This window comes from Eriocheir sinensis, chromosome 20 (genome assembly GCF_024679095.1).
Source record: "Eriocheir sinensis breed Jianghai 21 chromosome 20, ASM2467909v1, whole genome shotgun sequence".
In the NCBI taxonomy this organism is placed as follows: Eukaryota; Metazoa; Arthropoda; class Malacostraca; order Decapoda; family Varunidae; genus Eriocheir; species Eriocheir sinensis.
In genome coordinates, this window is record NC_066528.1 from 15,409,515 (window position 1) to 15,437,157 (window position 27,643).

Genomic DNA, 27,643 nt, shown 5'->3' on the forward strand with positions numbered 1-27,643 from the left:
ATGACCCAAACTCTCATGAAACCCTTGTTGAATATGTGAGCCTGGGAGCCGAAATGTTGAATAATGTGGCCCTATAAGCCGTCGAAGATTCATATGGTAACACTGACTCCTAACTCCAACCTTTAACTATGGAAGAGTGGGCGGGACATCTTGGTTAGTTTATAGCGTCTTCCATTTAGCGTAACCCGTTTCTGGGTCGTGATCTGTAGAGTCCCTTATAGAGTCCCGACAACCTAAGATTTGGACGCCATTATTGGCCCTGTTTTCGCTCTCGCGGCGAAAACAGGGCTAATAATGGCGTCCAAATTTTAAGTTGTCGGGACTCTATCTATCAAGGGACTCTTCAGATCACGACCCAGAAACGGGTTACGCTAAATGAAGAGGCTATTAGCATACTGTGCCGCTCCGTTAGCCTTTAAAACAGTACTCACAATTTCCGGCACTTTTATGAGCACCGCCGGTTGCCTGAAGTGGTCAAGAGATGGCCTCGCTCCCAGGCTGGCCATGGCTCTCTGTGGCCCTGCTCTTTGCACTGGGGGCTGGGGGAGGGGTGCAGGGCTGGGTGTGGAGTGTTGCCGTGTCCGGAGGTTAGCAGTGCGGTCGGTTGTCAGAAGCAGCAATAGATACAAGGGGCAGTGAGTGTTAACTGTTGATAAGAGAAAAGCATAGAGAGGATGTATACCTTGAGGCAAGCTCTCTCCCTCTATCTATATCTTTATCTCTATCTATCTATTTCTCTTGTGGTCTAGTGATAATCAGTGTGAGTTGTTTACGTTCACTGCTGATAAGGGGACAGCATGTACGTACAGAGAATGCAATTTGAATCTCTCTCTCTCTCTCTCTCTCTCTCTCTCTCTCTCTCTCTCTCTCTCTCTCTCTCTCTCTCTCTCTCTCTCTCTCTCTCTCTGTTTTACGATCTTATTCTTATCAACGTCATTTGTTTACGATGTTCTTTGTTTAGGATGCTGTTAAACTGTCAGAAAAGGGGCGTTTGATATGATATTTAGTGTTCCTGACATAAGAACGCTTGGAATAGAGCTTCCTCCCCTCACATCAACTAACTCCAAAGTCCAAAGAGGAGATCAATTGGGTTCTAATTAGTGTTTGTCTAGGCTCATGATACAGAAGAAGAGTTAAACTACCACCAGGGTCATAAAACTACACCTGGAAATGCTCGGAACTCCTACGAAAGCCTTGTCAAATATGTGAACTTTGGGGCCGAAATATCAAAGTTCGGATTATCAAACTTTTCGACACCCAAACACACATATTTGACAAGGCTTTCGTAGGAGCTGTGGGCATTTCCAGGGGTAGCTTAATGACCCTGGTGGTAGTCTGACCCTTCTTCTGTACCGTGAATGCGAAAAACCCCTCATGAATGACCGGTAAATCTCCTTCTCGGCCTTTGAAATTAGTTGTGGGATTTGAAAGCGTGGGAGAATACAGCCCCAAAACCTTATCCGTGGACAGGAGGTTTGACATGTCCAATTTATAAGTTCTGCCTTCAGTTACTTATGCTACTTTTTTTTACCGTAAATGACACAGGCTTGGGGCAAAACAAAACAATAGAGAACAAGGGTAAACCACAGCGCACTCCTCCGGCTTCTACGAAAACGAATACTGAAGGAAATTATTGTATGCGATGAGCAGGAAAAGAAAAAGAAGACAGATAAAAGGACTGGTTGATGAAACGAGAGAATTGAAGAGTAGGAGAAGAAAAGGAAGACAGTTATAAAAGACTGGATGATGAAGAATAGGAGAAGAAAAGGAAGACAGTTATAAAAGACTGGTTGATGAAGCGAGAGAATTGAAGAGTAGGAGAAGAAAAGGAAGACAGTTATAAAAGACTGGTTGATGAAGCGAGAGAATTGAAGAGTAGGAGAAGAAAAGGAAGACAGTTATAAAAGACTGGTTGATGAAGCGAGAGAATTGAAAAATAGGAAAAAAAAAGAAGACAGATAAAAGGACTGGTTGATGAAACTAGAGAATTGAAGAGTAGGAGAAGAAAAGGAAGACAGTTATAAAAGACTGGTTGATGAAGCGAGAGAATTGAAGAGTAGGAGAAGAAAAGGAAGACAGTTATAAAAGACTGGTTGATGAAACGAGAGAATTGAAGAGTAGAAGAAAAGGAAGACAGTTATAAAAGACTGGTTGATGAAGCGAGAGAATTGAAGAGTAGGAGAAGAAAAGGAAGACAGTTATAAAAGACTGGTTGATGAAGCGAGAGAATTGAAGAGTAGGAGAAGAAAAGGAAGACAGTTATAAAAGACTGGTTGATGAAGCGAGAAAATTGAAGAGTAGGAGAAGAAAAAGAAGACTGTGACAAATGAATGGTTGATGAAGAGAAAAAAATACACAGAAATAGAAGACACAGTGATAAAGGGTTAGGTTAGGTTAGGTTAGGTTAGGTTAGGTTAGGTTAGGTTAGGTTAGGTTAAAAGATAAAAGACTGGTTGATGAAGATAAAAAAATACACAGAAAAAGAAGACACAGAGATAAAGGATTAGGTTAGGTTAGGTTAGGTTAGGTTAGGTTAGGTTAGGTTAAAAGATAACAGACTGGTTGATGAAGATAAAAAAATACACAGAAAAAGAAGACAGTGATAAAGGATTAGTTGATGAAGAGAGAAAACTACACTCGAACATACATACAATAATACATAAAAAAAAAAAATACGATGAACTCAGATTATTTAAGAGTGAACCAGGGAACATGTCGCCTCGTGAATGCACTTTTAAGAATCTGCTGGAAGAATTATAACTTTTGGTCCATTTGCTTAATAATTGATCGTTGTGGACTTGATCTTAATGGGTTTAAAGTGGGTTAACTATCTGTCCAAGAAGCTGGGGTTGTTTAAGTAAGCTGAGGTTGTTTAATAAGCTTGAGTTGTTTATGGAAGCTAGGGTTGTTTGTTTCTTTCCTTTCCCTTCCCTTCCCTTCCCTTCCCTTCTCTACAATTCCTTGCCCTTCCCTGCAATGCCCTTCCCTTCCCTTCCCTTCCCTGCAATTCTCTTCCCTTCCCTGCAATTCCCTGCCCTTCCCTACAATGCCATTCCCTTCCCTTCCCTTCCCTTCCCTTCCCTTTCCTTCCCTGCAATTCCCTTTCCTTTCCTCCCCTTCCTTTCCCTGCAGTTCCCTTCCCTTCCCTTTCCTTCCCTGCAATTCCCTTCCCTTCCCTTCCCTTCCCTTCCCTGCCCTGCAATTCCCTTCCCTTTCCTTCCCTTCCCTTCCCTGCCATTCTCTTCCCTTCCCTTCCCTGCTCTGCAATTCCCTTCCCTTCCCTTTCCTGCAATTCCTTTCCCTTCCCTTCCATTCCCTGCAATTCCCTTCCCTTCCCTTCTCTTTCCTGCAATTCCTTTCCCTTTCCTTCCCTTCCCTTCCCTGCAGTTCCCTTCCCTTCCCTTCCCTACCCTTCCCTTTCCTTTCCTTCCCTTCCCTGCAATTCCCTTCCTTTCTCTTCCCTTCCTTTCCCATCCCTTCCCTGCAATTCCCTTCCCTGCCCTTCTCTTCCCTGCAATTCCTTTCCGTTCCCTTTCCTTCCCTGCCCTGCCCTTCCCTTCAATTCCCTTCCCTTCCCTTCCCTGCAATTCCCTTCCCCTCCGTTCCCTTCCCTGCAATTCCCTTCCCTTCCTATCTCTTCCCTACATTTCCCTTCCCTTCTCTTCCCTTCCCTTTCCTTCCCTTCCCTGCCCTTTCCTTCCCTGCCATCCCTTCCCTTCCCTTCCTTTCCCTTCCCCCCACACACAGACAGATAGCTAACTAACCACTAAATACAAAACTAAAGCACAGTAACCTAAAAAAATTAAGCAACAGAACAACGGAATAAAGGAAATTTTACCCAGAGAACATTACTAAAACATCATCTTGGGAATGTAAAAGCATCCACACACACACACACACACACACACACACACACACACACACACGTATACCCTTCACACACATACATATACTCACCCGTGACAGTCGTATTTAGAGAATCAGGAACACGCACCCACACCCACACACACACACAACACACGCCCCAACGCACACACTGTCAAGCTAACATACGGAGTGGCTTATCGAGAGGAATCACACACCTAATCTCCCCAACCCGCACCAGCTCGCTCTCGCCCCGACACGATAAGGAGATAACAACTGATAACGGAAGAAGGTAGAAAATTATCGTGCATTCCTTCTTTCTCTATCTCCCTCTCTCCCTCCCTTCCTTCCTCTCTCCTTCTCTCTCTGTTAAATTGGAGTGAGGAGAGAGAGAGAGAGAGAGAGAGAGAGAGAGAGAGAGAGAGAGAGAGAGAGAGAGAGAGAGAGAGAGAGAGAGAGATTTACTTAGATTTACATAGAAAAACAGAACAAACAGACCCCATGGTCCAGACTTGGTGGTCTGTCCTTAAACCTAAGTGATTTTACATTAATCAGAAGACTCCAAAACGTTGCATTTCTACTCTAGTTGATATTTAGTTGAAGGAAGTGACGGTCGAGCTTATTTTTGAAGGAGTCAATCGTGTTACACTGGACCACTGATGGTGGGAGCTTATTCCATTCTCGCACTACAACGTTGGTGAAGAAAAATTTGGTGCAGTCTGAATTTACTTGTCTACATCTGAGTTTTACGCCATTGTTCCTCGTGCGCAAAGTGTCATCGATCATAAACAATGTTGATCTGTCTACATTCGTGAAACCATTAAGTATTTTAAAACATTCGATCAGTTTTCCTCGGAGGCGACGTTTCTCAAGAGAGAACATGTTAAGGGTAGAAAGCCTTTCTTCGTAGGATTTGTTGTGCAAGGAAGGGATCATTTTCGTTGCCCGACGCTGAACACCTTCTAATTTAGCAATATCCTTTGCATGGTGGGGAGACCAAAACTGTACCGCATATTCCAAGTGGGGTCTGACTAAACTGTTGTAGAGCGGAAGTATTACATCTTTATTCTTGAATACAAAGTTTCTTTTAATGAAGCCCAACATTCTGTTCGCTTTATTTGCTGCATCGATGCATTGCTGTGAGAATTTGAGGTTTGACGCGATTTTGACCCCAAGTCCTTGACGCATTGAACGCTTTTGAGTTTAACGCCGCGCATTTCGTATTCGAACTTCTTATTCCTCGTTCCAACTTGAAGGACCTGGCACTTGTCTACGTTAAAGGGCATCTCCCATCTATCCGACCAAGCTGAAATTTTGTGCAAATCCTCTTGGAGGCTTTGCCTGTCTTCGTCAGTGAGAACCGAGTTACCAATCTTTGTGTCGTCTGCAAATTTACTAATGCGGTTATTGAGTCCAACATCCACGTCGTTGATGTAAATAATGAAGAGCACTGGGCCAAGAACCGAGCCCTGAGGGACGCCACTAGTGACAGGCGCCCACTCTGAGTTAAATCCGTCAATCACTACTCTTTGTTGTCTGTTGCTCAACCAATTCGCGATCCATTGGTTTACTTGACCGTCAATACCTATTTGCTTTAATTTGTAAAGTAATTTATGATGCGGGACTTTATCAAACGCTTTCTGGAAATCAAGATAGACTACGTCCAGTGATTTGGTTACGTCATAAACAGTGAAGAGGTCGTTATAAAAGGTTAATAGGTTTGATAGGCAGGATCTTTTGTTTCGGAAGCCATGTTGTGAGTCCCCAATCAATGAGTGGCTTTGAAGGTAACTCACAATTTTGTCTCTAATTATGCCCTCAAGTAGCTTACCTACAACCGAAGTTAGACTAATGGGCCTGTAATTACCTGGTACTTTTTGTCTCCTTTCTTAAAAATCGGTGTCACGTTAGTCTTTTTCCAATCTGAAGGGACGATGCCTTGTCGCAAGGACATATTGAACACGGTTGTGAGGGAGGAGAGTATTTCGCTCTTTGTTTCTTTCAGCAGAGTTGGATATACTTTGTCAGGTCCAGGACTTTTATTTGTTTTAAGTGATTTGAGGGCTTTAAGGACTTCATCGGGTTTTATTTCAAAGTTAGACAATGCATGCTCGGGATTTACATTAGTACTGGTGTTGGTGGTGGTGGCGGGAGGACTGTTATTATTAAACACCGAGGAAAAGTAATTGTTTAATAGGTTTGCAACGTGTTGGCTGTCAGTCACTAGTGCACCGTCGCTGTTTGTTAAAGAGAGAGAGAGAGAGAGCAAGCCAGCGAGCAAGCGTGTGTGTGTGTGTGTGTGTGTGTGTGTGTGTGTGTGTGTGTGTGTCACGAGGCAATGGTTCAGCTTCACGTGGTTGCGGGTTGAGTACATGCCAGCGTTGCGATATGAGAGGCGGAGACTCACGTGATGCTGATAATGATGACGAGGAAAACCAGTCACCAGATACGAGAGATAAAAGATAAAAAATAAAACAATGTTACTTACGGAGTGCTTTGTAAGGGGAGACTTTTTCGCGACATTTAAGTGGTGGAATAATGGGTTTTCTAGCTATTTATTCCTTTGTTATTTAGTTTATTTATTAATTATTCGGCTATTTATTTATTTATTATTTTATTTAGTTTCTTTATTAATTAATCTGCTATTTATTTATTTATTATTTTATTTAGTTTCTTTATTAATTATTCGGCTATTTATTTATTTATTATTTTATTTAGTTTCTTTATTAATTATTCTGCTATTTATCTATTTATTCCTTTGTTATTTAGTCTCTTTATTAATTACTCTGCTATTTATTTATTTATTCCTTTGTTATTTAGTTTCTTTATTAATTATTCTGCTATTTATTTATTTATTCCTTTGTTATTTTGTTCCTTTATCAATTACTCTGCTATTTATTTATTTAGTTATTTATTCTTTTGTTATTTATTCCTTCGTTATTTGGTTCCTTTGTTAATTACTCTGCTATTTATTTATTTATTATTTTATTTAGTTTATTAATTATTCGGCTATTTATTTATTTATTATTTTATTTAGTTTCTTTATTAATTACTCTGCTATTTATTTATTTAGATATTTATTCTTTTGTTATTTATTCCTTCGTTATTTAGTTCCTTTATTAATTACTCTGCTATTTATTTATTTAGTTATTTATTCTTTTGTTATTTATTCCTTCGTTATTTGGTTCCTTTGTTAATTACTCAGCCATTTCTTTAAAGTCAGGAGGTTCTTTGTTGTTGGTGCAAAGCCGGACGTTACATCCTGTGTAGATAATCGTTCAGTTCAAGATTAACTAACCGGATCCCGCTCGTGAAAAGATTAATGTTCATATTCTTAAACGTATCGGACTCCCATTAAGACTATTTTCCAGAGTCACAAGGAAGATTAACCGGGTTTTGATGGGTGATTTTCCAAAGATTCTTAAACGTATCGGACTCCCATTATACGACTATTTTCCAAGGCCACAGAGAAGATTAACCGGTTTTTGATGGGTGATTTTCCCGTTCAAGGTCAGAAGTCATGTAAAGCCATCACCGGGATCGCAAAACAGTCAGTTCAAGATTAACTAACCGGATCCCGCTCGTGAAAAGATTCTTAAACGTATCGGATTCCCATTAAGACTATTTTCCAGAGTCACAAGGAAGATTAACCGGGTTTTGATGGGTGATTTTCCCGTTCAAGGCCAGAAGTCATGTAAAGCCATCACCGGGATCGCAAAACAGTCAGTTCAAGATTAACTAACCGGATCCCGCTCGTGAAAAGATTCTTAAACGTATCGGATTCCCATTAAGACTATTTTCCAAGGCCACAGAGAAGATTAACCGGTTTTTGATGGGTGATTTTCCCGTTCAAGGTCAGAAGTCATGTAAAGGCATCACCGGGATCGCTCGTGAAAAGATTGATGTTCATTATACGACTATTTTCCAAGGCCACAGGGAAGATTAACCGGGTTCTGATGGGTGATTTTCCCGTTCAAGGTCCATGAAAATCCCAGCAATTTCTAACAGAGGCTTTTCCAGCAGGCGAATTGAGGAACTCTGAATAAAACCTTTTCGCACACATAAAAGACCAGAACTTTTTTTAAATTATTTATGGAGCAATTTTTTCTCTTCAAACGTCATTTTACTCGTCAAAGCTTTAGAGAGATTGTTACGAATTCAGGTGCTGCAAATTCACTGTTCTTTATATCCTCTAAGGCCAAGAATAGTTTTATCAATAATTCTTACGGGCTCAAAATGAAAAAAGAAGAAGATTGAGTCCATCGCGAATTCCGAATATATAGTAACAACGACAATTGAGTGAGCTGTTGAAGTCTTTTTGAAACACGAAATTTACTCAAAAAACAAACTAAAAAAACCTGAAAAGAAGTAGCGTGCGTTTTCCGGTACAACAAGATTCCTTTAAATGTCAATCGTCATGCCAGGTCGACGGTCCAGCACGAGTCATTGTAAGCACCCAAACCAAACTATATTCTCCACAATGGAACGTTTCTTTCTCACTCAACACCGGATACTAAAGAAGCTCCTGGGTGTGGTTTTCTAAATTTCCTCCTTTTATATCAACGCCCAACATTTAACAAGTAATTTTCGTCGTATTTTGGTTAGTGAGGTGGTCCATCATCATACAAGCTGTCCCATCATCATACAAGCTGGTCCATCATCATACAAGCTGTCCCATCATCATACAAGCTGTCCCATCATCATACAAGCTGTCCCATCATCATACAAGCTGGACCATCATCATACAAGCTGGTCCATCATCATACAAGCTGGTCCATCATCATACAAGCTGTCCCATCATCATACAAGCTGGCCCATCATCATACAAGCTGTCCCATCATCATACAAGCTGTCCCATCATCATACAAGCTGTCCCATCATCATACAAGCTGTCCCATCATCATACAAGCTGTCCCATCATCATACAAGCTGGTCCATCATCATACAAGCTGTCCCATCATCATACAAGCTGTCCCATCATCATACAAGCTGTCCCATCATCATACAAGCTGGTCCATCATCATATAAGCTGTCCCATCATCATACAAGCTGTCCCATCATCATACAAGCTGGCCCATCATCATACAAGCTGTCCCATCATCATACAAGCTGGCCCATCATCATACAAGCTGGCCCATCATCATACAAGCTGGCCCATCATCATACAAGCTGTCCCATCATCATACAAGCTGGTCCATCATCATACAAGCTGGCCCATCATCATACAAGCTGGCCCATCATCATACAAGCTGTCCCATCATCATACAAGCTGTCCCATCATCATACAAGCTGGTCCATCATCATACAAGCTGTCCCATCATCATACAAGCTGGTCCATCATCATACAAGCTGGCCCATCATCATACAAGCTGTCCCATCATCATACAAGCTGTCCCATCATCATACAAGCTGGTCCATCATCATACAAGCTGGCCCATCATCATACAAGCTGGTCCATCATCATACAAGCTGGACCATCATCATACAAGCTGGCCCATCATCATACAAGCTGGTCCATCATCATACAAGCTGGACCATCATCATTCAAGCTGGTCCATCATCATACAAGCTGGTCCATCATCATACAAGCTGGCCCATCATCATACAAGCTGTCCCATCATCATACAAGCTGTTCCATCATCATACAAGCTGGCCCATCATCATACAAGCTGGTCCATCATCATACAAGCTGGACCATCATCATACAAGCTGGTCCATCATCATACAAGCTGGTCCATCATCATACAAGCTGGTCCATCATCATACAAGCTGGCCCATCATCATACAAGCTGTCCCATCATCATACAAGCTGGCCCATCATCATACAAGCTGTCCCATCATCATACAAGCTGGTCCATCATCATACAAGCTGTCCCATCATCATACAAGCTGGCCCATCATCATACAAGCTGTCCCATCATCATACAAGCTGGTCCATCATTATACAAGCTGTCCCATCATCATACAAGCTGTCCCATCATCATACAAGCTGGTCCATCATCATACAAGCTGTCCCATCATCATACAAGCTGGTCCATCATCATACAAGCTGTCCCATCATCATACAAGCTGTCCCATCATCATACAAGCTGGTCCATCATCATACAAGCTGTCCCATCATCATACAAGCTGGCCCATCATCATACAAGCTGTCCCATCATCATACAAGCTGTCCCATCATCATACAAGCTGGTCCATCATCATACAAGCTGTCCCATCATCATACAAGCTGTCCCATCATCATACAAGCTGTCCCATCATCATACAAGCTGGTCCATCATCATACAAGCTGGTCCATCATCATACAAGCTGGCCCATCATCATACAAGCTGGACCATCATCATACAAGCTGGACCATCATCATACAAGCTGGCCCATCATCATACAAGCTGGACCATCATCATACAAGCTGGACCATCATCATACAAGCTGGACCATCATCATACAAGCTGGCCCATCATCATACAAGCTGGACCATCATCATACAAGCTGGCCCATCATCATACAAGCTGTCCCATCATCATACAAGCTGGACCATCATCATACAAGCTGGACCATCATCATACAAGCTGTCCCATCATCATACAAGACGAAATAGGGGCGATCAAGGCATTACTTCACTGCAAATCATCTGTATTTCCTCCTCCCTACGACTTGAACTCTTACGAGAGGAGGGTATCAGGACACCTCTCCTCCCGAAATTGACCTCTCTTTCGGCCACTCCTCTGAACGCTTTATAGGAGCAGCGAGTAGCGGGCTTTTTTTTCATTATTGTTTATTTTTTTCCTTTGAGCTGTTTCCTCTGCTGTGAAAAAAAAAAAAATCATTAGTAGCTTAAAAAGAGGGGTGACCGTTCCAATCCCTCTCACTACCGTCCCATAGCTTTACTTTCCTGTCCTTCTAGAGCTTTTGAATCAATCCTTAACCGGAAGACTCTTAGGTGTCTGTCAACGTTCTTTCCTGTTTTTCTTTTTTTGAGCTTGAGCTGCCTCCCATGCCTAAGAGAGGCGACCGTTCCAATCCCTCTCACTACCGTCCTATATAGCTTTACTTTCCTGTCCTTCTAGAGCTTTTGAATCAATCCTTAACCGGAAGATTCTTAGGTGCCTGTCAACGTTCTTTCCTGTTTTTCTTTTTTTGAGCTTGAGCTGCCTCCCTTGCTGCCGAGCCGTCAATAGCTCTTCACTGCTCTCCCCGCCAACCACAAGAGAGGTGAAGCTATAGTGTATTCCGCCCAATATGAGAATACATTTTAGTAGCTTCTCCCACAGGTGACAGAGGAAGGGTGTGGCTGCTCGAGTGCTGGTAATTGGTGGCCAGGTGATCCGATGGGGGTTGGGTAAAGCCTATCTTCTGGGAGTCAGGTAGGAGGGTAGCGAGCGGTGCTTCTTCCCTCATGCATTCTCGCCCCAGGGCCCGAATTTACAATTAATCTTAATCTTTAACTTAAAAGTTCCACTGAATCTCAAGTTTAACTTATAGCTGAGCTTAAATGAAAAAATAAGTTCAACTTCACTCGGCAGCTGATCCAGTATGAAAATTTGTCCTGGCAAAAGATGTATTTTTTAAATTGCAGAATTGCGACACTTCAGTGATTGAATATGTAGTAATACTACTTTATCAATGTTACATGATGATATACTTCAGAAATATGGGCATAATAAGGTAGTATTTATAAAATAAAGGTTACGTTTATCATCCGCGCAAGGTGATATTCTTTCTTTTTTCTCTTGAATGTAAACACGGACACGCGTTCCTGTTCGTCTTCCTCATTCTTGCATCACCCTCCCTCTGACGAAGTAATCATGGAAAATATTGCCGCTTTCACTTCTCCCAAGAGGAAAAGGGGAGTGAATTGGAGAGACTGTCACACTCTACACATAGTAGAGGGAAGGGAGTCAACAGATACCGTCTGCAAGGGTAGCCACTGTCCCCTAATAGATGACATGAATCCGGTGGTATACGATGATCCTCAAACATGCGTTTGAGGCCACTCTCACGCCAAATACGAGCATCATGAGTGGACCCAGGCCAATTAGCTACAACATTAAGAATATTATATTTGGCATCAAACACTAATTGTGTGTTTATGCTATGGAAATTCTTCCTGTTGACATAGTCTGCTTCATATTCCCTGGGGGTATCCTGACATGCGTGCAATCTATTACACCAACAATGCCAGGGAAGTTTGCAACTTGCACAAATTCTTGTTGTTTCTCTCGGATTTCAGGGACGGTGCGAGGAAATCGAATGAATTGGACAAGTATGGCTGGTTGTGTAAGTGCCTTGAGGGTATCGGTGATCGCTTTGCTTACTGACGACTGTGATGGACCAAGATCATCACTGTTACACATCTGCATTTTCCCCGTTGCTTAGTAACGCAGTGTAATAATTACTTTCATTTCGGGTGTCAATGCAAAACTCCTTGAAGTAGGGCTTTGCAGCGCCCCTCTCACCAAATCCGTTACGAACAGTACTCCTGCACGATCCAGTCTGTAGCGTTTCAATAGTTCTGCGTCACTCAAAGTATTCAGAACGTCTCTTCGCTCTTGAAAAGTCTTCACTAGGCGCTGACGGGCTTGTTGACGTTCGGCCATCTTGGCGACTGAAGTTCGACTTAGGCTCCTTAAGACGGGTTTGGGCCCGCCTAAAATATCCCGTCAGCTAAGACCAACTTATGAGGGATAAGATGAAGAATAAAGTTAAACTCGCCCTAAAGTCAAACTTAGCGGTTTAAGATTAATTGTAAATTCGGGCCCAGGGTATTATGGCTACCACACGCCGTCACCAAAGAGCGGCTTGAGCGAGGCTAGACACAGAGGACGCGATACGTTTGAAGTTAGTTATTTATGAATATCCTTCTCTCTGGCTTCCTTTCTCTCTCTCTCTCTCTCTCTCTCTCTCTCTCTCTCTCTCTCTCTCTCTCTTACACACACACACACACACAAACCATGACGTTCGTATTGTTGATAAAAAAGCAGGACGTTGTATCCGGTGGAGAAAATCGTTTAGTTCAAGATTAACAGAACCCCCTTTATACCCCCCCTTCCCCCCCCCCCTCTCTCTCTCTCTCTCTCTCTCTCTCTCTCTCTCTGTATCGTTATCGTTATAGTAATAGCAATACCAATTTTAATAATACTTGTAATCATGTATTGTCGGTATTATCAGTGCTAGTTCTCTCTATGATAATAATGATACTAAAAATAATTTCATTTTTTCACGTCCATTGTTCTGTTTTGAAGGCGCTGGACGCTCCAGACCTTCCTCGCCATCGTTTTGCCGGGGTACAGAGCCACACGGTGCCGAGGCTGTGGACGGGCATGACGAGGCTCACCACTCAGACTTGTTTTAGTTCAGCTCGCCGCCCACGCACAGGAGAATGAAATCTTCTGTTTGTCAATTACATTTATTTTTTCATATTTCGTCACATTGCGGTGCCGTGTGACCCTGGTTGCTCAGCGCCCTGGTGATCGCTATTCGCTCAGCTGGACTTCTCCCGCGGCAGGGGAGGCAGGGCCGGGAGGTGCTGGCCTCGCAGGAAAAGACGGCTCGTGACCTCTCGGCGATAACTGCACGCCGGTGTGAGCGAGGCACGCCGCTGAAGTAAAGGGCGCTGAGGAATACATGGGCTGCAGGCCTACAGGCCAAAACCCTGGCCCAAGCCTCTGCAAGGCGGCAGTGAACTGCTTAAAGACTAGTACATTTCTGGCTACAGTAATCATCAACACACCAAGGGAAAAAAGACATCAGTGAACAAAATGGCATGGAAATCAACCCGAGCATGGCACAGTATCATGCACTGTGTGACACTGGAGTATTCAGAGGCACAATATTAACTGAAGGTATGCACAGTATTCAGAGGCACAATATTAACTGAAGGTGTGCACAGTATTCAGAGGCACAATATTAACTGAAGGTATGCACAGTATTCAGAGGCACAATATTAACTGAAGGTATGCACAGTATTCAGAGGCACAATATTAACTGAAGGTATGCACAGTATTCAGAAGCACAATATTAACTAAAGGTATGCACAGTATTCAGAGGCACAATATTAACTAAAGGTGTGCACAGTATTCAGAGGCACAATATTAACTAAAGGTGTGCACAGTATTCAGAGGCACAATATTAACTGAAGGTGTGCACAGTATTCAGAGGCACAATATTAACTAAAGGTGTGCACAGTATTCAGAGGCACAATATTAACTAAAGGTGTGCACAGTATTCAGAGGCACAATATTAACTAAAGGTGTGCACAGTATAATTGGATTAGAATAAAAAAAAGTAATTATTGCACAGTTTGAAAACTAGTGAAACAGCGTTCAATATATTGGCTGCTTTATAAACTACACTTCTATATATATGAAGAAGAAAAATCTTGAAAAGTAACTTGTAAATCCATGAAAGAACTTCTAGTTCTGTATTCATGAGATACAATAGTAAATAATCCTTCATTTTTTTCATGGTACATCAATTTATGAACACCCACACTCACAAAAAAATAATAATGAAAGTAACAAGTCTCCGGCACGTTTACATCATGATCGGCGGAACAGACCTGATGAGACACTTTGGGGAGGCCTGCGTCCTGCACGCACCGCAGGGCCGCCGGGCGTGTTTGTGTGTGTCTGTCGTGTTCCTGTGTGGCTGCCGTGTTTGTGTGTGTCTGTCGTGTTCCTGTGTGGCTGCCGTGTTTGTGTGTGTCTGTCGTGTTCCTGTGTGGCTGCCGTGTTTGTGTGTCTATCGTGTTCCTGTGTGGCTGCCGTGTTTGTGTGTCTATCGTGTTCCTGTGTGTCTGTCGTGTTACTGTGTCTTGGGGCCGCTGAAGGGCTCGTACAGACTGTTCTCAATGACGTGCACTTGCTCTTGATGTCCCCTGGCGGCGGGTCTTGTCTGGGGGCCGCTGAAAGGTTCGTACAGACTGTTCTCAATGACGTGGACTGAAGCTCTTGTGGGCGTGGCCGGATCCGGTTGTCGAGGATGGCTGGTCTCTGAGACTGTTGATAGATATTATTGCGTTAGTGTTTATGTTCTTGCTGTTATTCTTATCGTTATTATCATTATTAGCTGTTGTTCTATTGTAGCAGTAGCAGGAGGAAGAGAAGGAGGAGATGGTGGATAGAGAGGGAAGGATGGGAAGACTAGACTTTACTGGACATGATGAAGGTGTGTGTGTGTGTGTGTGTGTGTGTGTGTGTGTGTGTGTGTGTGTGTGTGTGTGTGTGTGTGTGAGTGTGTGTTTTGCTCCATTGGTTGAAGTAGTGGATTGGGAAGGAATGGAATACTTGAAGCGACAGAGAATGGGAGGAGAAGTATTCGTGCTGAGAAGCTTGACCTAGGAAAGAAAGAACGATTGAACAGTACTCTCTTTCTATCTATCTATCTATCTATCTATCTATCTATTTATCTATATATATCTATCTATCTATCTATATTACCTCCCCCCCCACCCCCATACCCACCCACACACACACACACACACACACACACACTATACTAACGCGAGGGTGTTGACAAGTTGTTGAATTTGAAAGAACACCACTACCGCCACGACAGCCAGGACCAGCGCCACCACCACCATCACCACCGACAATATTATGATCAGCCCTGACATAGGCGGTGTAGAAGGGATGGGCGGCGTGGTGATGGGGGGAGGCGGCTTGAGGATGTAGTTTGTGTTGCCGGGTGGGTTATGATCTGGTGGGTTTGTGGTCTCTTCTCGGGGTGTGGAAGTGATGGGACTCGTTGTGGTGGCAGTAGTTGGCTTGAGGGTGGGGTCTGTGATACCTGATTGGTTATGACCTGGTGGGTTTATGCACTGGGTTGTGTCTTTGGTGAACGGCAGCTCCTCGGACTGTTTGTCGATGTGCATGTTTCGTGTTTTCTTACGTCGCCAGGTGGATGAGCCATGAGCTACAACACGCAGCCTCATATTGTAATAGTAACTCGAAGACGTCTGACACACCTTCTCACAGTCACCACTCTTTAACTCGAAGTGCAGCACGTAAGGAGGCCCATGATTTCTTTTCGTGTGTGTTTTTACTAACATGTCCAGCTCGACCCACATGGTGCCTGTGTAGCTCTGGTCAACAGGAAACCAGACCACATGTGTCGAATTTTTCGCTTGTGTCACCTCAAGACTTACTCCCTGAAAGCCTTGCCCCGGCTTCACATACAAGGTTACTGACTTTCGTTTTCTGTCACTCTTGCTTTCGTAAACAGTATCAACTTTATTTTCTCCTACTTCCCTTTCTCGTTCTTTATTTTCTTCTTCAAATGTGTCACACTCTTCACTCGAGGCGTGGCTGATGGCGATTGCAAGACACAACGAGAGGAAAACTATCACAGCCACACGGCCCGCCATCCCTGCCTCAGTGCCTGCGACTGTCTGGGAGTAAGGCAGCTGAGTGTAGGGGCAGGATGTCCTTTGTACCATGACATGGTAACAGTGCCGCGATGGAAACGATTTAAACACACACACACACACACACACACACACACACACACACACACACACACACACACACACACACACACTTCGGTGGCTCAATCGGTTAGAACGCTGTGCTGCAAGGGTTCACGGCCTAATAACAGGCGGCAGTTTGAGCCCTGGTCAGGCCGGATTCTTTCTATTGACTATAGTACTTCCCTTTGAAACTGGCCGGTGCGGGGTCAGCTCCGCCCCGCGCCTTGCCACACATTCTCAACACCTCTCGCTTCCTCTAATATGTCAGCTATTTACTACCTTTAAATGAATTTAATTAAATAAATGGATAATCCAGTAAGGTCATATTGTGTCAAGATTGTTTCGTTTTTAGGATAATAACAAAGATTTTGTATAAATACCACGACACTCGACAACGTTGTTAAGTGTCGTGGTATTTTATTCAAAATCTTTGTTATGATCCTTACAACGAAACAATCTTGACACAATATGACCTTACTGGATTTTCCATTTATTTAATTAAATTCATTTAAAGGTAGTAAATAGCTGACATATTAGCTGACATTTGAAACTGGCCGATGGGGCCCACAGGTCAGTTTCAAATGGAAGTACTATGGGAGTGGTTACTGTCCCCCCTTGAGCAAGGGGGATGGGGTATTTAGTGTGTGAGGTCCCGGCAGTGCCCTGAGATCGACTAATGAGACTTGCTCTAATCGTGAGGGTACTTGCTGACGATTACGAGTCCAACTCGTGATCAGGCCGCGGTGAAATACTCACACACTAGAAAGGCACAGTGGGCGAGGAGACGATCTAAGTTTATATATGGATGAAGAGCTTTAATAAGAGTGATGTTAATAAGGTTTTGGTGGTAAAAGAGCCGGGCAGGACACGTAGCAATGGGTTAAAGTTGGATAAATTCAGATTCAACAAAGACATGGGCAAGAATTGATTTACCAACAGAGTGGCGGATGAGTGGAACAGGCTCGGCAGCCATGGTGTTGGTGCCGGTATGACTGACACGTTGAAGAAGAGGTTAGAGAAGTTCATTGATAGTGAGGTTAGGTGGGGTTAGATTTACAGGAGATACAGACTCCTTATATTCTGATAGTCTTAATTGTTATTGCTTTATTATTATTATTATTATTATTATTATTATTATTATTATTATTAGACTATTATTAATGTTGGTGGTGGTGGTGGTTCTATTATCGTAGTAGCAAGCGAAGAGATGGTGGAGGAGGAGGAGGAGGAAGAGATGGTGGAAATGGAGGAGGAGGAGGAGGAGGAGGAGGAGGAAGAAGAGGAAGAGGAGTTGCGCAGACATAAAATATATCACTTAAGCCATACAGCAAAACCAGTGAACATGTTTGTGTGTGTGTGTGTGTGTGTGTGTGTGTGTAACCCCACCAGTTAAAACAGAGGATTAGGAAGGAATGGATTACTTACTTAAGGTGGTAACCCCCCCAAAAAAAAAGAAGGGGAGGGGGGGTTGTGAGCAGGAAACTTAGCCTAAGGGAGAGGGATAACCCCCCCCCCCCCACAATCTCTCTCTCTCTCTCTCTCTCTCTCTCTCTCTCTCTCTCTCTCTCTCTCTCTCTCTCTCTCTCTCTCACACAAAAAAAAAAACTAACCAGATGTCACTGATCTTCGTTGTCGCATCCGGCAGTACACCACCACCGCCACTATCACCACCGCCACCACCACCACCACCACCACCGGCACTATTATGATCAGGTTTGACGTGGGCGCTGCCGTGGGCGAGGCGGTGGATGGGGTGGTCTCTCCTCGGTGTGTGGAAGTGATGGGACTCGTTGTGGTGCCAGTAGTTGGCTTGAGGGTGGGGTCTGTGATATCTGATTGGTTATGACCTGGTGGGTTTTTGCACTGGGTTGTGTCTGTGGTGAACGGCAGCTTCCTGGACCGGTCTTCGATGTTCATGTTTCGTGGTTTCTCACATCGCCAGGTGGATGAGCCATGAGCCACAACACGCAGCCTCATATTGTAATAGTGATTCGAAGACTTCTTACACACCTTTTCACAGTCACCACTCTTTAACTCGAAGTAGAGATCGTGATGAGGTTTCTTATTTCCTTCTGTGCGTACTATCATTTTCAGCTCGACCCACTTGGTGCCTGTGTAGAGCTGATCAACAGGAAACCAGACCACATGTGTCGGATTTTGCACTTGTGTCACCTCAAGACTTACTCCCTGAAAGTCTTGTCCCGGCTTCACGTACAAGGTTACTGACTTTCGGCTGCTGCGACTCGTGATATCGTAAACAGTATCAACTTTATTTTCTTCTACTTCCCTTTCTCCTTTTTTATTTTCTTCTTCAAATGTGTCACACTCTTCACTCGAGGCGTGGCTGATGGCGATTGCAAGACCCAACGAGAGGAAAACTATCACAGCCACACGGCCCGCCATCCCTGCCTCAGTGCCTGCGACTGTCTGGGAGTAAGGCAGCTGAGTGTAGGGGCAGGATGTCCTTTGTACGATGACATGGTAACAGTGCCACGATGGAAACGATTTAAACACACACACACACACACACACACACACACACACACACACATTAACATAAGATCGTTCAAATTAGTCGCCTATGAAATTCGTTGTAAGCGGAAATCCTTCAAAAGCTTCCTATATTCCTAGCCACAAAGCCGCTCCCTCGTCCCCGCCAGCGCCACTGAATAAAAAGAAAATGTGTGTCATGGCGGAAGTGTGTTATCCTACATGGAGATAACTCGGCACAAGTTTATATTCTCCTCCTTCCTACAGCACGTATCACGCCACTTCTCCTCCCGAACCTGACCTCTCTTTTGGCCCTTCGTTCTGTTTTCTTTCGTCGGAGCAGTGACTGGCGGGCTCTTTCGTTGCTGTTGTTGTTTTTCGCCCTTGAGCTGCCCCCCTTGCCTAAAAAAAATCTCCCCTTACCTTACCGAAGTGCCGCGTCCCTGTTGGAGTTGGCGACCATGGCTTACCTCGACTCCCTGTCCCTTGTATGCGCTGCAGCAGAATGGCCACCACCAGCTGCTCTTTTTATTCTTTTTATATCACCCATGCAGTCTTCTCGCTGTCTTCCTCGCGCACTTTGGCCCAGCACTCTTCCCGCCAAGCTCGCATTGTCCACCTCTCCACCTCTCGTAGCGTCCCAGAAACTCCAGCCGTCTCTTGCTAATCTTTCATATCAGTTCCCTTCCTATTCTCTCTCTCTCTCTCTCTCTCTCTCTCTCTCTCTCTCTCTCTCTCTCTCTCTCTCTCTCTCTCTCTCTCTCTCTCTCTCTCTCTCTCTCTCTCTCTCTCTCTCTCTCTCTCTCTCTCTCTCTCTCTCTCTCTCTCTCTCTCTCTCTCTCTCTCACCTTAGGAATTAACACGTTATCCTCTGCTTGTCTCCGTATCCTTAGAAGCTTCTCCCTCACTGCCGCTGCTTACAGAGTTTTTAGGACTTTGGTGACGAATACTTCTTTTTCGTTTCCATTTATTACTACTCTTTACATAAAAAATAGTTGATTAACATTCTGAATAAGTACATTTCATAACACAAATAAAGGACTGCCGCCACTGCATTCCTCACACACACGCGCACAGATCGGTCTTTGGTTCCACATAAAACTCAGATCTTGGTTCACACTCGCGTCCGTCATGGAACAGAAATCGCGTGAGTCAGTCATACTTTGGGTCGTTATTCCCAAACGCTTCCACCTCACACCAACTATATCCAAAGCCCAAAAGGGAGATTAATCGGGGTCTAATAAGTGTTCTTTTTGGTTCATGTCACTAGAGAAGAACCACACTACGAGAAGGGTCATAAAACTACCCCTGGAAATGTCCACAACGCCTACGAAAGCCTTGGTAAATGTGTGCACTTGGGCGCCGAAATGAGAACACGGGAATCCAGGGTCGCATTCTCAAACCTTCCCGCCCCCAGGCACACATATTTGACAAGGCATCGATGGGGTTGTGGGCGTTTCCAGGTGTAGCTTTATGACTCTGGTGGTAGTCAGACCCTTCTTCTGTACCGTGAACGTGAAACTCATGATAACCCGATTAATCTCCTCTTCGACCTCTGGAAATAGCTGATGTGAAAGGTGCAAGCGTCCGAGAACACGGAGCACACAGTCTCTAGGAGGAGAAAGAACATGGCCGCTGGGTTCAGGGTACAAGAGGAAGTGGGCACCCCTTCACATGGGACCCCGCACAGGAAGCCGGGTGGGTGTTTCACTGTGTTCATCCCTCCAGCACAAAGGTTGCTAGGCTGGTGTCAGTCCAAACCACTCGTGTGTGTGTGTATGGTGGGTGGGGATGGGGGGGTAGGGGGGCAAACTTCCTGGAGCACCAATATCTAGTGAGTCTCCTTTGGTACAGTCGAGGGATACAGACGGTGCACTCATGGTGGCCACTCCAACGGTGCGTCCTCGGCAAGGGATACAGCGCCCACCTATGACTTAACCCGTCCGCTGCGATTGGCATGGATTTCGCCTTCACTGGTCGCCTGGTAACATACACTCCCAGGTCTTTCTCTGCCTCTGTGGGGGATAGTGGAGTGTTTCCCATGTGGTATTGGTGTGTTGGATATCCCTTCACTGGTCGCCTGGTAACATACACTCCCAGGTCTTTCTCTGCCTCTGTGGTGGATAGTGGAGTGTTTCCCATGTGGTATTGGTGTGTTGGATATCCCTTCACTGGTAGCCTGGTAACATACACTCCCAGGTCTTTCTCTGCCTCTGTGGTGGATGGTGGAGTGTTTCCCATGTGGTATGCTGGATATCCCCTCCCAAGGTGCAGGACTTTACATGTTTCTTCACTGAATTGTAGCAGCCACTTTTTGTTCCACTCCTGTAGCTTGGTGATGTCTTCTTGTGGGAAATCCACAGTCAAGGGGTTAAGCAGGGATGTGTGACCTTGGCTGGCCTCTTAGATCGCCTTCCGTGGGTCATCCAGCGGGGTGTGGCGTCTTGGGAACCAGTCACGTCGAGGGGTCATTCACTCGGTCACTCGGCCACTCGTGCACTTACAGCGAAGTCCACATCGTTGACGCACCTCCCACCGCACTGCAATCGATGCCCCGCGTTTGTTGTCTTTAAGTATGCACTGCCTTAAGAATACATATAAAAATAATAAACGTTTCTTTGGAATTACGCAAGAAATGGCACAGATGTAGCGAGATCGGAGCCAGGGTCGACTGCACGCTCTTAGGAAACGGTGTACTTTACCTGTTGGATCCACCTCTTGCCAAATAAAGTAACAAGATTTAAGTTTACATAAAAAGCACATGAGTCTCACGTTTGATGTCCAAGTTGACTCTTCTCTAGGACAACTTCTGTTTTCTCCATCCAAACACACACGAAGAACCTTAAGAGATAACTATCGCTACTTTAGATATAATTTACATTTACATAATATATACACATCACCCGGCGAGATCCAAGCCAGGGGTGACTCTTCCCATCGAGGCGGTCAGGAGTTGTCGCGGCGCCTTCAGACTCAGACGACCCCCTTAGCGTCACTCTCGTGCTCCTTCGCGTCCTTGATCGTCCGGGCCGTGGTGTTGTTGAGAGGCTCCTCCGATGCCTCCTTGTCGCTGATCATGTTTGTCTTGTTGTTGAGGGGCTCGATAGTCGCTTCCTCGTCGTCGTTAGCATCGTGGCCTATTGAAGACCGTCGCCTCAGGATATTCTCGTAGAACCACTCCTTGGCCTGGGGCTTGAGGGACCTCTGGAAGATCCTCCACATCCGCGGGTTGATCAGTTTCTCGTTGATGTCACTCGGTTCGTTCCAGCCTAGGGAAGCAAGATATTAAGAAGTCATTAAGATTAACAGACGGTCGCCTACCTCTTGCGGAGCCTACTGTTATACTGCCAGGGCCACAGAAGAGGAGAACATAAGAACATAAGAACGTAAGGAGTCTGCAAGAGGCTAATTTCATCACGGGCGCCATGTGTTACCAAGAGAGCCGCGCGAAATTCAAACTGATGCTAATGCAGTGGTGTTTTTTGTGCTCTGGGCATGGTCAGGATCTCAGAGAAGTACCTTGACACAAACACTAATATCAGCATTAATTTGAATTGCTCTGGGCATGGTCAAGAACTCAGAGAAGTACCTAGACACAAACACTAATATCAGGATTAATTTGAATTGCTCTAGGCATGGTCAAGAACTCAGAGAAGTACCTAGACACAAACACTAATATCAGGATTAATTTGAATTGCTCTAGGCATGGTCAAGAACTCAGAAAAGTACCTAGACACAAACACTAATATCAGGATTAATTTGAATTCCGCGCGGCTCTCCCGGTGACAACATGGTGAGGGTGGCCAAGCTCTCCAACTTCTCCTATCCTGCGACTCCTCGCACGCAGCACTTTCCGCAGCGGGTGTGCTGGATGAACTCACCTGTCACGGCGCCCGCCAGGAGGCTGATCAGCATGCACAGCACCGTCCCCCACACAGGGTTGAGGCAATAGGACAGCCCGAACAGCCACTCTCCCCTGGCGTAAAGAACATCAGTCAGTCAAGAACAACATTTTTTTTTATTTTATTTACAGTAAAGGAAGCAGCTCAAGGGCAAAGATAAATGACACAAAAGACTCCTAATCACTGCTCCTATTTTTTTTTACAACAAGGAGACAGCTCAAGGGCACACAAAAAAAGTAAACAATAATAAAAAATAAAAAAAGCCCGCTACTCGCTGCTCACAAAAAGAATCTAAAGAGGTGGCCGAAAGAGAGGTCAGTTTCGGGAGGAGAGGTGTCCTGATATACCCCCCTTGAAAGAGGTCAAGTCGTAGGCAGGGGAAATACAGACGAAGGAAGGCTGTGTCAGAGTTTACCAGTGAAAGGGATGAAAGAATGAAGATATTGGTTAACTCTTGCATAAAGGGTTTGGACAGTACAGCGTGACGTGAACAGCTGAATATTGATACTCTTCTGACTTTTAATTAACCCTGAAGAGCCCTGACTTACGGGGTGTTGACAGGCGACGGCGGCGAGGCGGCGGTGGTGGTGGCGTTGATGATGACACTGGTGGTGATGGAGGCCAAAGTGGTGGTGATGTCGGAGGTGATGTTGGGAGTGATGGTGGTGGTGGCGGGGGGCGCAGGACAGCCATCCCTGGAGAGCGGCAGGAAGGGCGCCTTAGGGATGGTGAGCTGTCCCGACGCCATCATTACGTTGAAGGCGATGGACAGCACGAAGCCCAGGGAGGCCGCCTAAGGGAGAAGGGAGTGATTCTGAGAGGGAGGGAGGGAGGGAGGGAGAACACGAACCCAGCCAGATGACGCCGTTTGAGGGAGAAAGGATCCTCCCTGTCCAGTTCTCTTAATGTAACACCCCTGAGTGCCGGTGATCGAACCCGTGCCCTTTGAATAGAAGTCATGGCAGCAAACCAACTGAGCCAGCGACGAGCATGTCCACAGTGCGGGGCCGGGGCGTCAGGCACAGGCCGCAGAAGAGACTGCTGGCGCGGTGACCTACATGGCTCATTGGTGGCTCAGTTGGTTTGCTGCCTTGACTCCTGCTCAGAGGAAATGGGTTCGACTCCCGGCACTCAATGATCTAACATTACCGGGGCGGAAATTTTGTTTGTGAATGGTAAGATATTTTTATTCAGATCTGTTAAGTGTTTTTGTTATTACGGTTATGGCTACATTTTTTTTTCAGACGTTCGGTGTTTTCCTGTTCTACCGTTGAGAGAGAAAAAAAATATCACCCAGCCACAAAAGTCAATGCAACGGAGATGAGCACCGAGGCCACGCGCAGCTGTAACCTATCCCCCAAGCATTACCTGTACCCACCTTGGCAGTGACCCACGGGAGGAAGAGGGCCACCATAAACAGGCCGATCTGGGGTCCCGTGAGAGCTCCGTTGATGGCGAGAACAGTGCGGAGGAAGGACCAGCCCATTTGGGACACAGCGATGGCCAGCACGAGCCCCACCATGCCGGAGCAGAACACTGGGGGGGGGAGAGAGCAGTGAGTAGGGGAGAGTGTGTGTATGGGGGGAGGGTGAAGGAATGAAGGGCTAATGTGAGTAGAGAGGGGGTTGTGTGTGTGTGTGTGTGGGGGGGGGTATGTGTGTACTGGGTGGGGTTATGTGTGTGTGAGAGAGAGAGAGAGAGAGAGAGAGAGAGAGAGAGAGAGAGAGAGAGAGAGAGAGAGAGAGAGAGAGAGAGAGAGAGAGAGAGAGAGAGAGAGAGAGAGAGAGAGAGAGAGAGAGAGAGAGAGAGAGAGAGAGAGAGAGAATCTTATTGAGTCGTCTTCACTGGATAGACAAAAGAGACTCGAACGAAATAGACAAACAGAAACATAGACAGACAGAGACAGAAGCACAAACAGACAGACAAGCACTCACCAATGAACTTTTGCAGGTAGCCAACTTTAATATCGGTCCAGTTCCGGAAGACGGGAAGCACCTTCAGAAAGTCCTCCCAGAGCAGCGCCGTCATGGAGTTCACCTGCGTCGACACCGAACTGGAATGGGCAGGTGAGGAAGAGTTAGAAGAGTTAGGAAAGGCAAGTAAGGTAGATAGGGCCAAGGTCTAAATAAAAGGTTAGGTTAGGTTAGGTTAGGTTAGGTTAGGCTAGGTTAGGTTTAGGTTAGGTTAGGTTAGGTTAGGTTAGGTTTAGGTTAGATTAGGTTAGGTTTAAGTTAGGTTAGGTTAGGTTAGGTTAGGTTAGGTTAGGTTAGGCTAGGTTAGGTTTAGGTTAGGTTAGGTTAGGTTAGGTTAGGTTAGGTTAGGTTAGGTTAGGTTAGGTTTAGGTTAGTTTAGGTTAGGTCAGGTTAGGTTTAGGTTAGGCTAGATTAGGTAAGGCTAGGTTAGGTTAGGTTAGATTAGGTTAAGTTGGGTTAAGCTAGGTTAGGTTTGAGTTAGGTTAGGTCAAGTTACGCTAGGTTAGGTTAGATTAGGTTTAGGTTAAGTTAGGCTAGGTTAAGTTAGGTTAGGTTAGGTTTAGGTTAGGTAAGGCTAGGTTAAGTTAGGTTAGGTTAGGTTAGGTTTAGGTTAGGTAAGGCTAGGTTAAGTTAGGTTAGGTTAGGTTAGGTTAGGTTTAGGTTAGGTAAGGCTAGGTTAAGTTAGGCTCGGTTGGGTTAGGTTAGGTTGGGTTTAGGTTGGGTGGGCTGGGTTAAGTTAGGCAAGGTTAGGTTAGGTTAGGTTTAGGTTAGGTAAGGCTAGGTTAAGTTAGGCTAGGTTAGGTTAGGTTAGGTTTAGGTTAGGTAAGGCTAGGTTAAGTTAGGCTAGGTTAGGTTAGGTTAGGTTTAGGTTAGGTAAGGCTAGGTTAAGTTAGGTTAGGTTTGGCTTGGGTAAGGCAAATGAGGTCGGTCAGTACGTACTATAGGTAGGTAAGGTCTTAGACAAAACTCACCTCAGCACAGCAGCGTACACGGCGGCGACGAAGAGCCCCGCCAGCCCCGGTATCTTGGTGAGCTCCTGAATCACGTAGAGAACCGGAATAGTTGTCGGGTCCTTGTATATTCCGAGGGGGTCGCAGTCCTTGTAGTGGGCGTACATGACCAGCCCCGAGAGGTTGATTAGCCCCCGAAGGATGAAGAGAGCGACGGCGGAGTAGTACAAGACCCTGGAGAGGAGGATAAAAAGGATGTTAGATGTATTGTTTTGAGGATATTATGTTTGTAGGAGGAAGGGGGGCGGGTGGTAAGAGGGAGGGAGGTTGACTGGATAAAGAAAGCGACGGCGAAGAGAAATATAATACCCAGGATGAACGAGGTGGTGTTAGATGTATTGTTTAACAGGCATGGGAGAATGAAGAGGGGGAGGAGGAGGAGGAGGAGGAGGAGGAAGATGTTGTATGGGGAAAGGGGAGATGAAGAAAGCGACGGTGGAGTAGAATTCAACACCCTGAGAAGGAGGATGGACGAGGTGGTGTTTGAGGTATTGTTTGACAGGCGTAGGAGAATGAAGAGGAGGAGGAGGAGGGGGAGGAGGAAGATATTGTATAAGGAAAGGAGATGAAGAGAGCGACGGTGGAGTAGAATTCAACACCCTGAGAAGGAGGATGAACGAGGGGGTGTTAGATGTATTGTTTGACAGGCGTAGGAGAATGAAGAGGAGGAGGAGGAGGAGGAAGATGTTGTATGGGGAAGGGGGAAAGGAGATGAAGAAAGCGACGGTGGAGTAGAATTCAACACCCTGAGAAGGAGATTGAACGAGGTGGGGGGTGTTAGATATATTGTTTGATAGCTTGGGTGTTGTGTATGGGGGTGTCAGGAGTGTGGGTAGAAGGAGCCTGACAGTCCTTTCCACCACGGGAGAGGAGCCAATCACAGTCAAGGAGAGAAGGATATCCATTCTATTAGGTCGTTATTCAGACGCTTCCGCCTCTCATGTTGACTATTACCAAAGACCGAAAAGAAGATCAATCACCTCCCCATGACTGTTTTTTTTACGTTCATGCCAGAGAAGCCTTGTCGAACTACCACCAGGGGCATACAACTACCCCCCAACCTCCCCCACCCCTTGGATATGCCTCCCACAACTCCTATGAAAGCCTTGTCAAATGTGTGTGTGTGCTTGGCCGCCGATATGTTTAAGTATGGCCTAAAACACATATTCTCAAACATGTCGGGGGTTACTTACACACACACACACACACACACACACACACTGGATAAAGCTTTCAGAGAGGTTGTTGTGGGTATATCCATGGATAGTTTTATGAGCCTAGTGATAGTTTCCTTTTTGGCTTTTGGATATATTGTTGTGAGAACCGAAAGCGTTTGACAGTACGGACCTCAGACACCATGACACACACACACACACACACACACACACACACACACACACACACACACACACAAAGCCACCTCTCCTCCCGGCCACCTCCTCTTTCGGCCACTCCTCCTAACTTTTTTTTTTATAGGAGCAGTGATTGGCGGGCTTTTTTTCATTATTGTTTTTTTTTTTTTTTTGCCCTTGAGCTGTTTCCTTTGCTGTAATAAGTAAATAAATAAATAAAACACGCACCACTGGGCCTGCCGAACGCTGCCGGTGCTGAAGTATCGCTGCGCCTGGCTCTGGTTGACGCCGTTGCTGCTGAGCGTGTAGAAGAAGCCGAGGGTGAGACAGAGCCAGAAGCTGTGGCGCTGGTACGGGTCCAGGCTCATGCTGTGGGGGAAGGGAGGGGGGGGGGGGAGTCAGCATCATCATCATCATCATCACGTCCCGAGCATGCAACTTACGAAACCGACTAACCAACCTACCTGACCTACTTACCTTACCTTACCACTTACTGGTCGTTATGATTCACTATTACCATTAAATTATATCCAGCAAGTATCACCCTGAACTTCAGCAATAGAATTCAGCTTCCCCCAAACACCTG

General features: G+C 45.3%; 3 protein-coding genes and 2 long non-coding RNA genes across 26 annotated transcripts in view; 2 read left to right on the forward strand and 3 right to left on the reverse strand.

The window, feature by feature from the left end:
- The window catches only part of LOC127001237 (uncharacterized), an 8,509-nt gene extending 4,389 nt beyond the window's left edge, over window positions 1-4,120 (reverse strand). Inside the window, exons 1-2 of the mRNA XM_050865523.1 lie at window positions 3,958-4,120; window positions 432-646 (exon numbers count right to left, since the gene is read on the reverse strand). Coding sequence (XP_050721480.1) covers window positions 432-506 — 75 coding nt within the window. The 5' untranslated portion in view covers window positions 507-646; window positions 3,958-4,120. The remainder of the gene's footprint in view (window positions 1-431; window positions 647-3,957) is intronic.
- Window positions 4,121-13,140: 9,020 nt separating this feature from the next.
- LOC127001243 (uncharacterized) lies at window positions 13,141-14,133 on the forward strand. Of its 13 annotated transcripts, none has more exons than XR_007754960.1 (3): window positions 13,238-13,743; window positions 13,781-13,854; window positions 13,892-14,133. It is a non-coding gene; the product is annotated as an uncharacterized LOC127001243 (long non-coding RNA). The 13 variants fall into 13 exon arrangements; XR_007754961.1 differs by having other exon boundaries at window positions 13,781-13,817; XR_007754959.1 differs by having other exon boundaries at window positions 13,238-13,706; window positions 13,744-13,817.
- On the reverse strand, window positions 13,892-18,981 carry LOC127001242 (uncharacterized). Of its 5 annotated transcripts, XR_007754948.1 has the most exons (4): window positions 18,503-18,977; window positions 15,667-15,997; window positions 15,366-15,561; window positions 13,892-14,861 (listed from the first exon to the last, which is right to left on the reverse strand). XR_007754948.1 is itself a non-coding variant. In XM_050865538.1 (3 exons), the coding sequence occupies exons 1-3, from the start codon at window positions 18,731-18,733 to the stop codon at window positions 14,792-14,794; spliced, it is 927 nt and encodes a 308-aa protein (XP_050721495.1). In that variant the 5' UTR covers window positions 18,734-18,961; the 3' UTR covers window positions 13,892-14,791. The 5 variants fall into 5 exon arrangements, 4 of the variants coding, with proteins under 4 accessions (XP_050721495.1, XP_050721497.1, XP_050721496.1 ...); XM_050865538.1 differs by lacking the exon at window positions 15,667-15,997 and having other exon boundaries at window positions 15,366-15,666; window positions 18,178-18,961; XM_050865540.1 differs by lacking the exon at window positions 15,667-15,997 and having other exon boundaries at window positions 18,178-18,918.
- A 789-nt stretch (window positions 18,982-19,770) lies between these two features.
- LOC127001239 (sodium-coupled monocarboxylate transporter 1-like) overlaps window positions 19,771-27,643 on the reverse strand; it is an 85,489-nt gene continuing 77,616 nt past the window's right edge. For all 6 annotated transcript variants that reach the window (XM_050865530.1, XM_050865524.1, XM_050865526.1 and 3 more), the window contains 7 exons: window positions 27,286-27,426; window positions 25,667-25,879; window positions 24,657-24,775; window positions 24,101-24,258; window positions 23,271-23,515; window positions 22,702-22,796; window positions 19,771-22,089 (listed from right to left, as the gene is read on the reverse strand). In XM_050865530.1, coding sequence (XP_050721487.1) covers window positions 21,794-22,089; window positions 22,702-22,796; window positions 23,271-23,515; window positions 24,101-24,258; window positions 24,657-24,775; window positions 25,667-25,879; window positions 27,286-27,426 — 1,267 coding nt within the window. In that variant the 3' untranslated portion in view covers window positions 19,771-21,793. The remainder of the gene's footprint in view (window positions 22,090-22,701; window positions 22,797-23,270; window positions 23,516-24,100; window positions 24,259-24,656; window positions 24,776-25,666; window positions 25,880-27,285; window positions 27,427-27,643) is intronic.
- LOC127001245 (uncharacterized) lies at window positions 24,798-25,689 on the forward strand. Its single transcript, XR_007754963.1, has 3 exons — window positions 24,798-24,864; window positions 24,958-25,334; window positions 25,543-25,689. It is a non-coding gene; the product is annotated as an uncharacterized LOC127001245 (long non-coding RNA).

What these genes read in the sequence shown, in the direction of transcription:
- LOC127001242 (XM_050865537.1), bottom strand. Translation starts at nt 18,733, where the DNA reads ATGGCGGGCCGTGTGGCTGTGATAGTTTTCCTCTCGTTGGGTCTTGCA. An exon ending in ACGAAGATCAGTGACATCTG is followed by an intron (nt 14,862 to 17,940) that starts GTTAGTTTTTTT and finishes ATCTATCAACAG; the next exon opens with TCTCAGAGACCAGCCATCCT.